Source organism: Durio zibethinus, chromosome 24 (genome assembly GCF_047325235.1).
Source record: "Durio zibethinus cultivar Kanyao isolate XHJ-2024 chromosome 24, ASM4732523v1, whole genome shotgun sequence".
NCBI classification, from domain to species: Eukaryota; Viridiplantae; Streptophyta; class Magnoliopsida; order Malvales; family Malvaceae; genus Durio; species Durio zibethinus.
Window position 1 is genome coordinate 2,614,191 of NC_143185.1, and position 14,041 is coordinate 2,628,231.

General features: G+C 30.6%; 1 protein-coding gene and 1 pseudogene across 2 annotated transcripts; both read left to right on the forward strand.

Moving 5' to 3' along the window:
* Nucleotides 1-214: 214 nt before the first annotated feature.
* On the forward strand, nt 215-3,569 carry LOC111316672 (AAA-ATPase At3g28580 pseudogene; annotated as a pseudogene). The gene is made up of 2 exons (XR_016333099.1): nt 215-469; nt 1,813-3,569. The product of XR_016333099.1 is annotated as an AAA-ATPase At3g28580 pseudogene (transcript).
* A 695-nt stretch (nt 3,570-4,264) lies between these two features.
* On the forward strand, nt 4,265-7,791 carry LOC111315955 (AAA-ATPase At3g28610-like). The gene is made up of 2 exons (XM_022917980.2): nt 4,265-4,865; nt 6,136-7,791. Exon 2 carries the CDS (start codon nt 6,147-6,149, stop codon nt 7,638-7,640), a length of 1,494 nt encoding a protein of 497 aa, XP_022773715.1. The 5' UTR covers nt 4,265-4,865; nt 6,136-6,146; the 3' UTR covers nt 7,641-7,791.
* Nucleotides 7,792-14,041: the final 6,250 nt, after the last annotated feature.

Below are 14,041 nucleotides of genomic sequence, written 5' to 3' on the forward strand. Positions count from 1 at the left end.
CAACATCAAATCTACCACAAAATATTATGTGGCCTGTCCTAGTCATGCTGACTGGAAACACAAAATAACTCTTAAAAAAAGTTCTACTTTATTGATCCTTTTTTCTTACAGGTCAATGTACAATGTCCCACAGTTGGAAATGTCACTGTCTATCTAGCCCACGCAGGTGGAAATGTTCATCAAATTATTTAAATCACATGGTTTAGCTTTTGGCAGTAGCAAATGGAGAATCCAAAGTTTTGAGTTTGAAAAAATCTTGAGCTCTTAAGCCATTTGTTTCTTTGCAAAATCTTTATTGTTTTCTTTTTTTCCAAGGGTAAAGCATAAACATTTCCTGGCAAGTAAAGGAGGTTTCTGGTTGATCATGGCTTCGCAACAGTTGCCATATCATGAGAACATTGTGGAAACAAGATTTTGACACACTTTGCTTGAAGTTTCTGCTTCCAGCTCCATAGTCAAGCTAATTGAGGTAAGAAGAGCTTCTAAAAGTTCTTCATCCTTGCCTCCTCCCCCCCCCCCCCCCCACCCCAAGAATATACTAATTGCTGATTAACAAAGAATGTTCATTTGTCAACAAAGGGATTCATTTTATTTTATTTTTTTGATGTAAATATTTTGAGTTCGAATTTAATCGATAATTTTTTATTAAAATAATTTTAAGTGCATAATTTAAAATATTTATTTTTAAAATTATTAAATATGATATATTTTATTTTAATTTAAAAAATTTAATAATTTTTTTATTTTAAAATTTTCATAACAATAAAAAAATGTTTCTTTAAAAATTTAGGCAAAAATAAAAAAATTTTAAATAAAAATTTAATAATTAAGCAAGTTTTTATCATTTTATTATAATTAATTAAAATTTTAAATATCTTTTTTCATTAACTGAATTTTTAATAGATTAAAATTGATTAACCGGTAATATTCATTTTATTAAATCAAAGTTCAATTAAAATGAAAAAAAATACTTAAAATTTTAATTAAAAATTTAAAATTTTAATTAATTTAGAATAAAAATAAAAAATTTAATTAATTATAATAAAACATTAAAAATTTAAATAATTATCAAATTTTACTTTAAGACCTTTTTACCCTTTTATAAAAAAATTTACCTTTCGACACATTTGAAAGAAAATCCACAGGGTTTGGCTATGTTTGAGCATCGTGACATCATTCCAACACGCCATTGCACCAATCATGGCTGCCCGACCTGACAGAGCTCTTAAGTCAAGCATTAGACTTCGAGTCTACTTATTAATTATGGAAGGAAGAGTCGAAGCAACTTCTTAATTTTTTCAATACTACACTTTAGCTTAAATGAGCAAATTAATTTTCTAATACCAATAAATTGGTGATCAGAATATTATCAAATGAAAACTAAACTGATTTCCAACAATCAGACACATCTAGGCTTATTTTAATGTTCGATTCTACATCAAGATATTCTAAAAATTCACTATCATATATATACATAAAAATTTATATTTATATTTATAAAATTATTTTTTAAAAATAAAATCATAAAAGACAAAATTTTATGTAACACTTGTCCAAGCTGGCGGCTATATTATTGAGTTGATTACCCCACCAAAAGACTTTTCCTAGCTCACAAACACCAAGAAAAATAAATGAAGACAGAGAGCTTGGCTTATCCATTGTTTGTCTCGTCAATGGTGTTGAGAGCTAGTCAGAAATTTCAGCGATGGTGGGATTGTCTGTAACTTAAATCATCACAAGCAGTTATCTCTTTTCCATATATTTTTAACAGTTGACACACTTCTACATAAACAAAATTTCAATCATTTTCAGAAAAAAAGAGAAAGTAGAGCAAAAATGATGATGAAGGGAGAAATGTGGTCCAATCTAGGCTCAACCATGGCAGCCATAATGTTCATTTATGCCATGTTCCGACAGTACTTCCCGCCTCAACTTCAGGACTATATCTCTCGATATAGTAAAAAGCTGTCGAATTTGATGTATCCTTATGTTCATATAACCTTTGATGAATTCACTGCTGAATGGATGAAAAGAAGTGAGGCCTTCTTGGCAATTCAGAACTATCTCAGTGGCAGGTCATCTGCCTATGCTAAGCGACTTAAGGCTGATGATGTTCAAGATAGTCAGTCTTTTGTCCTTAGCATGGATTATGGTGAGGAAATCACTGATGAGTTTAATGGAGTCAAGGTTTGGTGGGCTGCAACTGTAAGATCCTCAAAACCACAACAGTTTTCATCTTATCCGGCTTCCGATGAGAGGAGGTTCTACGTTCTAAAGTTCCATAAACGTGACAGGGATTTCATCACTGGGACTTATCTCATTCATGTCTTGAATCAAGGGAAGGCTATTGCAGCTGATAAACGGCAGCGGAAGCTGTACTCCAACAGTGCAGGCCACGGTTGGTCTGGTTTCAGAAGTACTAGATGGACACATGTAGATTTTGAGCATCCTGCTACATTTGATACTTTGGCAATGGATGCAAAAAGGAAACAGGAAATCAAGAAGGATCTTATCAAGTTTAGCAAGCGGAAGGAGTACTATGCTAAGATTGGAAAAGCTTGGAAGCGCGGTTATCTGCTTTATGGTCCTCCAGGAACTGGCAAATCTACCATGATTGCTGCCATGGCTAATTTTTTGAATTATGATGTGTATGATCTTGAGCTTACTACAGTTAAGAATAATGTAGAACTGAGAAGGCTTTTGATTGAGATATCAAATAAATCTATCATAGTGATAGAGGATATTGATTGTTCTCTTGATCTTACTGGCCAAAGAGAAAAGAATAAGAAGAAAGATGAGAATGAAGAGATGGATCCAGTTAGTAAGAGGGCAAAAGAAGAGGAGAAAAAAGACAGTGAGGTCACTTTATCAGGGCTTTTGAATTTTATTGATGGACTTTGGTCTGCTTGTGGGGGTGAAAGAATCATTGTATTTACTACCAACCATGTTGAGAAGCTTGATCCAGCTTTGATAAGGAGAGGAAGAATGGACAAGCGCATTGAAATGTCCTATTGTCGTTTAGAAGCATTCAAGGTGCTGGCAAAGAATTATTTGGGCATTGATACTCATCCACTTTTCGGAGAAATTGGCAGATTGTTGGAGGAAACAGATGTGACTCCTGCTGATGTTGCAGAGAATTTGATGTTGAAGTCAGATGATGAAGAAGAAGATGAGACTTGTCTGAAGAATTTGATAGAAGCCCTTAAGGCTGCAAAGGAGGAAGCAAGAAAGAAAGCTGAGGAAGAAGCTCTTCTGAAGGCGGAGAAAGAACAGAAGGAAAAGGAACAAGCAGAGAAAGAAGAAAAGGAAAAGGATCAATCTGTTAAAGAGGATGTCAAACAAGGTGCAACATCAGCCAAAGAAGTGAAAGAGAATGGATTCATCCATTAACTGATACGGCCATCTTCATCTTCAGTTGGTTCCTACCAATTTTCTTCCTATATGTATGTTATGTCTCTGCCTATCCATATCTATATTTAGTCCAAAAGTAGTCTTGCATATATTTGCTTCTAATGGCTGCAAGAAAATTTAGATGGGGGTGATATTCAGGTGCTCCAAATTTAATTTTCTGCACTGAAGTTTCAGAATTAGTTTCGATTTCAACTTTGTTTGACCCCAAATTCCGAGCTCTTTTTTTGAATCAGCATAAGTTCCTTTCAGATCCAATTTCTAGTTCTTTCAAGTCTAGAGCTTATGCAAATTTGAGGCATCAGGTATAGACATATTGTCAATTTGTTATACAGGGGAAGTGGTGCCATTGCTAAAAAAACCAATTAGGTTTCATCAATGTTGCTCTGTAAGAGTGCCTCAAAAGCTTACCATTCACTTCAGATAATTGTAATGACTCTTCTTTCTTTCTAAGGGCCTAATCAAAATGCAAAGCCAATTCTTAATCATGCTTGTGCAAGAAAACAAAATTTCTGGAATCTTGCTTTGATTAAAGTATTAAGAAAGCAATAAAACAGAAATTTTCTTTCAGTAGCCAACAGATGAAGACAATACATATTTTAGTTTATAAAATCATCAAGTTTCACATATATTTGCCAGCTTTCAGTGCTGTATTGGTCGATATTAGTTGTAATCAACATATTTAACCTCCCTAATCACCTTCATGCTACATTTAAAAGCATGACTACATTTTTTTAGTTTCTGTAATTTTCTATTATTTCCCTTTTTGTTTCCTTTATGCTAAAAAATTTGAGTTCTTTGGGATAACTGATGTCTTTGAAAGCTAAGTGCTGCATCTGTTTATTTTCTTATCTAGTGAGAAGGCACCAAAAGATATTAATTTTCTAAGGAAGTGGAAAAAGAAGTTAAGGCAACCTTCAATATAATAATATGTTTAAGGCCACTTGATCTAGTTCAAATGATCCTTCATGTTCCTTCAAGGAATTTTACTGATGACTCCATAATCCAAAAATGTCAGGTCCATTTCTTACTTTTATGCAATAATTTTGTATTATGATGATGATTATGAAGTACAAGTATTACCCTTTTATTGTTTTCTGCTACAAGAACTAAACTTTGTTTATTGCTGCCCTCAGCAGTTTACATAGTGATGAAACACAGGGCCAAAGGATGATATCAACATATCAGCTGAGATTTATTAGCATACATTAGAAGTTTACCTAGTGGTGAAACACAGTTAGGGGTGTGAGTCAACAACAATAACAGTAAAATAGTTTTCACAGAGTGGTGAAATATTTAGAGCAAGAGTGTAACCCAATGGAAATGATATTCTAGTTTTTGACATGAAGTGCATTTATCATTATAATTACATGTCTTTCTAGACAGGGAACTTGGTGAAAGGCACACAAAAAATATCTTCAAAAGCCAGAAGTAGAAAAATGGAAATCTCATTACAGGTTGGTCTTTTTTCTATGTACATTTTATCCTAACAGGTCAGACAACAATTTCCCATAGATAAAAGGTCATTATTTAGTTCGTTGGACAAGTTCCACGATAACTCTTTCTGGTGTTACCCAGTGACTGATATAAATTTGACCAAAAAAGAAACTTGAACTTAACATTTGCAATATTGTCATACAAATTGTATGTTTGGTCACAATTTGGCTGCCTGAGCATTGAGAACACACTTGGAAAGTGTTTTTCTTTTAAAAAAGAACATAAAGTTTAACGTATAGTAGTTTTTCTTTTTATTACTTCTATAGTATACAGAATCTGATTAATATGGACACAGCTATCCCATGAAATTGTTTTCTGTTCTTCCCAAAGCTCATAGCAGGCATCTTTTTCCTTATTGAATACAGAGAAGTAGCTTCATGTGTGAATGGTGAAGGTTACATACATTTAACAAATATAAAAGGTACTGCAGCTGTGGGGTAGAGGTCACTGCTTTCAAAGCAATGAGAACTTAAAGAAATAATTGCAAAAGCTAAACCAGCCGAATTTCTGCATAAAAGACAAAGAATTTGGTGGCTTTTAAAAAAGGCCAGAATAGCAGTAAGCTAGTGAAGTTTCTGTGGATTTTCCTTGTTTATAAATATATATATATTTATTTATTTATTTATTTTCAAGCATATAATACACCTTAGCCAAAGAGTATACTGTTTCATACCCCAAATTTTCCCTGAAAGGAGAAAAGAAAGATGGTAATTGGAGAGTCATGGGCTCAAATAGGATCAACCATTGCTGGTTTGATGTTTGCTTTAGCTACATTACAACAGTTTTTCCCTCTCCAACTTCGAGTCACTCTTGAACAGTTTGTTTTAATATGGACACAGCTATCCCATGAAATTGTTTTCTGTCCTTCCCAAAGATCATAGCAGGCATCTTTTTCCTTATTGAATACAGAGAAGTAGCGTCATGTGTGAATGGTGAAGGTTACATACATTTGACAAATATAAAAGGTCCTGCAGCTGTGGGGTAGAGGTCACTGCTGTCAAAGCAATGAGAACTTAAAGAAATAATTCCAAAAGCTAAACCAGCCGAATTTCTGCATAAAAGACAGAATTTGGTAGCTTTTAAAAAAGGCCAGAATAGCAGTAAGCTGATCAAGTTTCTGTGGACTTTCCTTGTTTATAAATATATATATATTTATTTATTTATTTTCAAGCATATAATACACCTTAGCCAAAGAGTATAGTGTTTCATACCCCAAATTTTCCCTGACAGGAGAAAGAAAGATGGTAATTGGAGAGTCATGGGCTCAAATAGGATCAACCATTGCTGGTTTGATGTTTGCTTTAGCTACATTACAACAGTTTTTCCCTCTCCAACTTCGAGTCACTCTTGAACAGTTTGTTTTAGCCACCCTTCAGCAGTTTTCTTTTGTCCAAAAGTTTTGTGATAAGTTGGTTAATTTTTTCTCACCATATATCACGATCACATTTCCTGAATACTCTGGTTACTGGAGCAACCAAGCTTACACTGCCATTGAAACATATGTTGGGGCCAGATCAACCACCGAAGCTTCACAGCTCAAAGGTAGCCTGATCAGAAATAGTAAGGCTCTTGTCCTGACAAGAGATGACAGGAAGGTCTCTGATGAATTTGATGGGGTCAAGGTCTGGTGGGTTTCAGGCTCTTCCACTTCTACTAGTTCCGAGGACAAGTATTACCAGCTCATCTTCCATAGACGTCACCGTGATTTGATCACAGGGCCATACCTGGATTATGTTCTGGAAGAAGGCAAGGCGATCGAGGCCAGGAATAAGCAGAGAAGGCTTTACACCAATAATCCTAGTGAGAACTGGAGTTCTTACAAGAAGAACTTGTGGAGTGACATACCTTTTGAGAACCCTGCAACATTTCAGACATTAGCAATGGATCCTAAGAAGAAGGAAGAAATCATCAATGACCTGGTAACATTTAGTAAAGGAAAAGATTATTATACCAAGCTTGGGAAGCCTTGGAAACGAGGGTATCTCCTCTATGGTCCACCTGGAACCGGTAAGTCCACCATGATTGCTGCCATGGCTAATCTTTTGAATTATGATATCTATGATCTTGAGTTGACAACAGTTAAAAACAACACTGAGCTCAGGAAGCTATTGACTGAAACATCAAGTAAGTCTATAATTGTGATTGAGGATATAGATTGCTCCCTGGATGTAACTGGTCAGAGAAACAAGGAAAGAGCAAAAAGCAGTGAAAATTTGGGGCATGATCTGAATTGTAAAAGAGAGAAGGAATCTGAAAATGAAAAGACCAGTAAAGTTACACTCTCTGGACTATTGAATTTTATTGATGGTACTTGGTCAGCTTGTGGAACTGGCAGGATCTTAGTGTTCACTACTAATCATGTAAACAAGCTTGATCCAGCTCTAATTCGCCGAGGGCGAATGGATTTGCATATTGAGCTGTCATATTGCAGTTTTGAAGCATTCAAGACACTAGCCAGGAATTACTTGGATCTTGATTCACATGACTTGTTTGAAAACATTGGCATTTTGTTGAAGGAAACAGACATGACTCCAGCTGATGTTGCAGAGAACTTGATGCCAAAGCGTGAGAAGAAAGATCCAGATTCTTGTTTAGAGAGCCTGATTCAAGCTCTTGAGGTTGCCAAAGAAAATGCAAAGTTGAAAGCTGATAAAGGAAAGGCACTCAAGGTCAAGAAAGAAGGAAGAACCAATAAATTTTATACTGGTTTGATTAAGAAAAGATGGCTGTTCTAGGCTTAATTGATGACTCCAATCAGATTAAAAATTTAGTTAATTTCAGCTTCTCATGTTTAGTGTTTTTGCATATTTCATTCTGGCTAGGCTTAAAATTGACTATGAACATATGCGAGCTATATATCAAGTAAAAAAAACGATAACCTTTTCCATTATGTTGATATTTTGTCATTTCACAAACAGATTTGTGCCAGTGAAAAGGCAGGGTGAATATGATTCCAAAAGCTTTAGTGATAGAATTACACTTGTCTCCAAAAACAGATGGTCTGATTTGCCTTTTCCCCATTAAACTTTTTAGGATATAGTTACTTTGCCTTTTCCATTGTTACTCTTTGCCTTAAGGACATGCTTATCATTATTTTTTTTTTACAAAAAAGGTTCTAGCATGAAAAAAAAATGTTGAAAGTGCTGAATTTGAATATCATATCTACGGGACATCATCTTAAAAATAATTATATAAACCAATTGAATTAAATAAAAAAAATCTAAAGGTCTTGTTTTCTCATTCTCCTAAACAAAAAAAAAAAAAAAAGGGAATTAATTTTATTTGTGTGGTAAACTTCTTCCATGCTAAATGGAACTTTAAACATTGTTGAACACATGTGAAATACTGAATAAAAAAATTTTTCTCACTTGCTTCCTTTGCCACCAAAACAATCCTCTCCCAAACACACTTTCCTTGCGTTGATACGATAATTAATAGGAATAATAAAATAATTCATATTTTACAGGTTTTGATTTGTTTTGATTCAATAATGTTATATATTTTTTAAATCAAAGATAAGGTCGAAGGTGGATCGGTTTCCTTTAAAATCGAGTTTGAGTCAAAGTGAGTTATGTTGTACTATCCCCACTCATATATATGTATATAAATATTTTTTATTATTTATTTAATTTTTATATATAACATGATAATTCAACTATATATTAATTTTTGTGGATATTAGAAGATCAAATTATATCAAAAGTTATTAAATTTTACTTATATTAGACTAAAATTAAAATTATATTGTTAATTATTATTGTTATATTATTATTATATTCAATAAAAATATTTGTTAAATTAAATTTTTAAAAATAAAAATTATACATATGTCAAAAATGAGTAAATTTATATCAGTTAAAGCAACTCTTTGACATTGCTAAATTTGGAGTTTCCAATAATCTAAGTTTTTAAGCATTCGGATTTTGGGTTCTTGTATTAGTATTTTTGTTTAATTCATCTACACACCCTTAAGTATGATTCTAATTAGCAAATATATTTAAAATCAAACTCATTTAATTTATAGTTATTGAGAATAAAAAAAAGAGAAAAAAACAAAAGATCGGTTTGCTTGAAACTCATGTTGCTTGAAAATTATCAAATTACCTGTCATCTATTCTATATATTTAATGTGTGAATCTTATCAAATTGAGTATCTAAAACTCAAATTATCTATGATCTTGCTATAGTTTGACCAACTGGACAATCGATCATTGGCATTTATATGAGCCAATTTCAAGTCAATTTTTCTTGAGATCATGAATCTTTGCCTATTTTCTTTCCGATTGAAAAGTGTTGGCTCAAGTGGTCGAAAGAAAAAATATGGCTCAAAACAAATGAAAAAGAACAAAAATAAAGAAACCTTTTTTTTGGTAAAAAATAATAATAATAAAGAAACCTAATTACATTACAAGAAATCTAACATATACTGATGCTTAAAAAACTATCGATAAAATCAAAAAATCTGACAGTATAGCACAATAAACCCTATACTGACAGTCAAAATGTATATTTTGATAAAATTTTAACTGTCAATACATCCCTTATCAGTATAGACCTATATTGACGATTTTTAAGGTATCGAAATAGCTCGTAAAAATATATTTATGGTTCAAGATCGTTAGTAAATGTATATATATTGGTATAGTACCTATTATGTGTTTCACTATTATACCTTTTACCAATGGTTAATACCTATTAGTATAGACTTATATGTTTTAATTTTTATATTTTTATGTTCAAGATCGTTAGTAAATGTATATTTATTGGTATAGCATCTATTGTGTGTTTCACTATTATACCTTTTACTGATGGTTAATACCTATCAGTATAGACTTATATATTTTAATTTTTCTTTCTTATACTGACAATTAATGCTCGTCAGTAACCGTTAGTATAAACTTGTAATTTTTTTACGTATACTGACACTTAAAGCCCATCAGTATAGATTTATACGTTTTAATTTTTTTACCTATAGCAACGGCTAGTGTCCGTTAGTGTAGACTTATATTTTTTTAAATTTTTATTATATTTTATTGACAATTGGTGACTGTTAGTATCGCATAAAATATTTCAACAATCAAGTGCATCAATATAAATGTTAAGACTTTGGTAAATTTTTTTTTAAAATTATATTTTCAATTATTAATATTAATTTATTTATAATCACAATATGATATGTTTTCATATAAACAAAAATAAAATAAAATAAAAGATATTTAATAACATTAAAACTACAAGTAAATTATTTATAATCCATAAACTTAGTATAAGTGAAAAACTAAAGTCATTGTACTAAGTTTGATAAAACAAACATCAATAAAACAAATATAGATAAAGAGTTATGCCACTTCACCCTAAAAAACACAATCATAAGTTTGAACCACCAGACACCCAAAGACTTTTTGATCACCTTAAACTTCAATAAAACTTTGAACAAGATAATCTTAAAAAATTTATAAACGAACAAACAATTGCAAAACCACCTCAATAAGAAAAAACATACATGCACCTATTACAAACCCTTTCCAAAACTAAAACATTTTAATTTATACAAAATATCACAAGTCTTGAAAAAGTTAACAAGTGTAGCCACATCATATAACTAACAAGCTCAATGAACCTAGCTCACTAATAGTATTCAATATACCAATCAAGCATCACAAAACACAATAGCCTTCTTTCAACAAAGTGTATTACATCCAAAACAAAACCAAATCCCCCTACAAACATAATGCTTAGAGTAAATAAATAACTTCCTAAAATAAAAGATCCCATCATAGATTTCTACAAAGAAGCATCTGCATAGCATAAAAAATCTAATTAGAATTCTTGTAAATTATCTTATATATACATAAGGTAAGAAGGTAATCATCCATTCATATACTAGGAAAAATAATTTTATAAACATCTTATTCATTCATATATACAAAAGGTAATCATCCATTTATATACCAGTAAAAATAATTTTATAAACATCCTATCTACTAGTGTAATGCATGAATGAACAAGAAATAACCTAATTTACATGTGTAATCTCCCCATTCTTTTAGTTTAATTTCAAATAATAACTTAATGAAACTAACGTAAGATTATTTTAGTCAACAGAACTATAATTAAATAAATATTCTCACTATAACATTCAAGTTTACAACTATAGAGCATGCTTACATCATAAGAAAACCTTTTCAAAGGAAAAAAAAAAAAAGGCAAGAAACCTTTTCAAGGGAAAAAGAGCATGTTTTAAATCATAGTGTAATTCAATTATTATGGCAAAGTTAATGTTTCAAGAACACAATTATATGATTCAAAACATAGATTCAAAATTGATTCTGGCACTATATCTTGGGGATCATTTTCTGCATCATTCAAACTCTCTTTCCACCTAGAAGTGCCATATTTTGAATATATTTATTCATTTGTCTTATCCTTCTAAAACAACATGCAATCATTGAGATAAGTATAGAGTTTTTCATATCCTAAACTTAAGGTAAAAATCATCTTTTTCAAGTCTTGATAAGAATTTAATAATGTATTACCCTATAGTAGAGCAAGTGTTAAAACCTCTGACAATGTATTGAAAGATTTATTTGTCCAACCATTAAAACACCTAATGTGGAACAAATAGATTACAAAAGAAAACTTTGTGAAGCTTTTGCAATTTGGATATAGTTTCTCCTGTACATATTTAAGTAAACCATAAAACTTGTCACTATCAATTCTATGACCATGGTGTTGCTTTCCACTAGTCTTTTCAGCTTGTATGTTACCTACATCAACATTCATAGCTTTTTCAACCATCATATCATGTAATAAATCATGAATGGCAAGACCTAGCCCTTTTTCTTCGTCATTAGTTATTTTAGTAAGTAAACATGCATCCTAGACTTCCATGTGAAATACCTATCAAACATATCCTTTGAGAAAACCATTACATATTGTGTGATCAAATGCATATTTTTTATAAACTCTAAATGTGTTGACATATTTAACATAAGGACACCATTTTTTTTTTCATTTTTAGATGATATTGCAAAGGCAAAGTCTAAAAAACTAGTGAGTCTTTTTATAAATTCTTCACTAGCTCTTGACGTGAGATTTATCCACTATTTATCCATAGAATGTAAGATGATTTGCCCTAGTAATAAAATTATATTTAATTACTCGAAACATATCATCTCTTAAAAAACTTAAAAATTGAAGTAAACTTGACAATAGCAATGAAAGTTATCTAAAAAAGTCAATTATTAGTAAGTAATTTATTTTATACATACAACCAATCAAAGCTATCTAAATATCAAAGTTATTTGTTTTATAAGTCCACCTTTTTGTCCCAATCGAAAAGACAACCATAAAAGCAAAGAGATTTCAAAGAAAAGCAATAATAATAATAATCATACATAATAAAGTAAAAAACTAGGATGAAAGGAAAGTATAACACCATGCATCTAAATGACAGGAAAATAGTTAATGTAATAATAATAATAATAAATATTCACAATTGAATGTATCATCTCTTACCAAAAAGATTCCAAAGAAAAGTAAATGTTGAACTCAAAATACTATGTGAATGTAGACTTAAAAAATCAATTTTTTAATAATCAATAACAAATTTAAAAACAAATAGCATGTAAAACTTAAAGATCTATCATATTATGTCATTATTTTAAAAACTTAAATTAAAACAATAGCATTTAATTTAAGCACTAAATAAAATTTGACTATGTAAGCATAGTGTCACATTTTCATTAAGAATAATATTTTAGATGTACCTTTATAATTAAACTTATGTATTTAGGAAAAGCACAACCAAAGAAATAAGAAATGTGACTAAAGGTTGCTTTGCATCTTGCACAAGCTCTAGAATACTGCACAAAAAAAGAATCTCATTATACTACCAAATGCTAGCACCATATATTTAATTGAAAAAGCCAACTACCAAAAATTATACAACCATCATATATGTAGTATTTGATTACAAATGCCGCCACAATGTAAATAATTATATATTTTTATTATATATATTTAATAGAAAAATCCAAACAATAAACAATTATATATAATGTAAACAATATATAAACAATTATATATAATCTAAACAATTATATAAATCTTATTATGCTACCAAATGTTGGTACCATATATTTAATTAAACAAGCCACCATATATATAGTATTTGATTACAAATGCCACCACCATATAAACAATTATATATTTTTGTTATATATATTTAATTGAAAAAGCCAAACAATAGATAGTTATATATAATCTAAACAATATAAACAATTATATATAATTTAAATAGTATGTAAATAATTATATATAATTTAAACAGTATGTAAACAATTATATATAATCTAAACAATTATATAAACCTTATTATGTTGCCAAATGCTTTATTATATATATTTAATTGAAAAAGCCACCATATATATAGTATTTGATTACAAATGCTGCCACCTTAAATCACATTTTTATTATAAACAATTAATTAACTTATTTACAAATGTTGATATATATTTGTCAGTAGATAATAGATTCTGTATTCAATCAAAATTGTAGATTTTTCTTCCTCACTTGACTCTTCAAGAAACCATCAATAAAAATAGAAAAACATTATCCCTGGTGATAGAACGAAAATCAAAGATGCTGTCATAAAACTACATGCAACTAAGGCAATGTTGCTTTGGATAGGGTTTGTGAATGGGAAAGAAAAAAAAATGACAAACCTATTACCATCACAAGATCAGTTTCGATTGAATAAGTAAGAGAGTGATAACGGATAGAAGGAAAGTAGCTCAAAACAAAAATAAGGAAGCTACAGATGTGAAATAAGGTTACCAATGTAGGGTTATCTGGGTTTGGGTTTTAAGAAAATAGGGCATATTTGAGTAAAGCTGTGAGTGAAAGAGATATGAACGGCAAGACAAGCTAAATGCAATAAGAGATACAAGACAAATTGACAAGAAATCAAGGTAATTAACATTGAAATTAACAAGGCATAAAGTGGGATATAAACTTAAACAAAACAACAAATAAAAGGCTAAGAATGAAAGTGCATTTTAAGCTAAATAAAGGCTAGAAACTGAGCTAAATTGAACCACCAAAATATCATGAAAACAACCTACATCCTAGAAGG

What these genes read in the sequence shown, in the direction of transcription:
- LOC111315955 (XM_022917980.2), top strand. Translation starts at nt 6,147, where the DNA reads ATGGTAATTGGAGAGTCATGGGCTCAAATAGGATCAACCATTGCTGGT.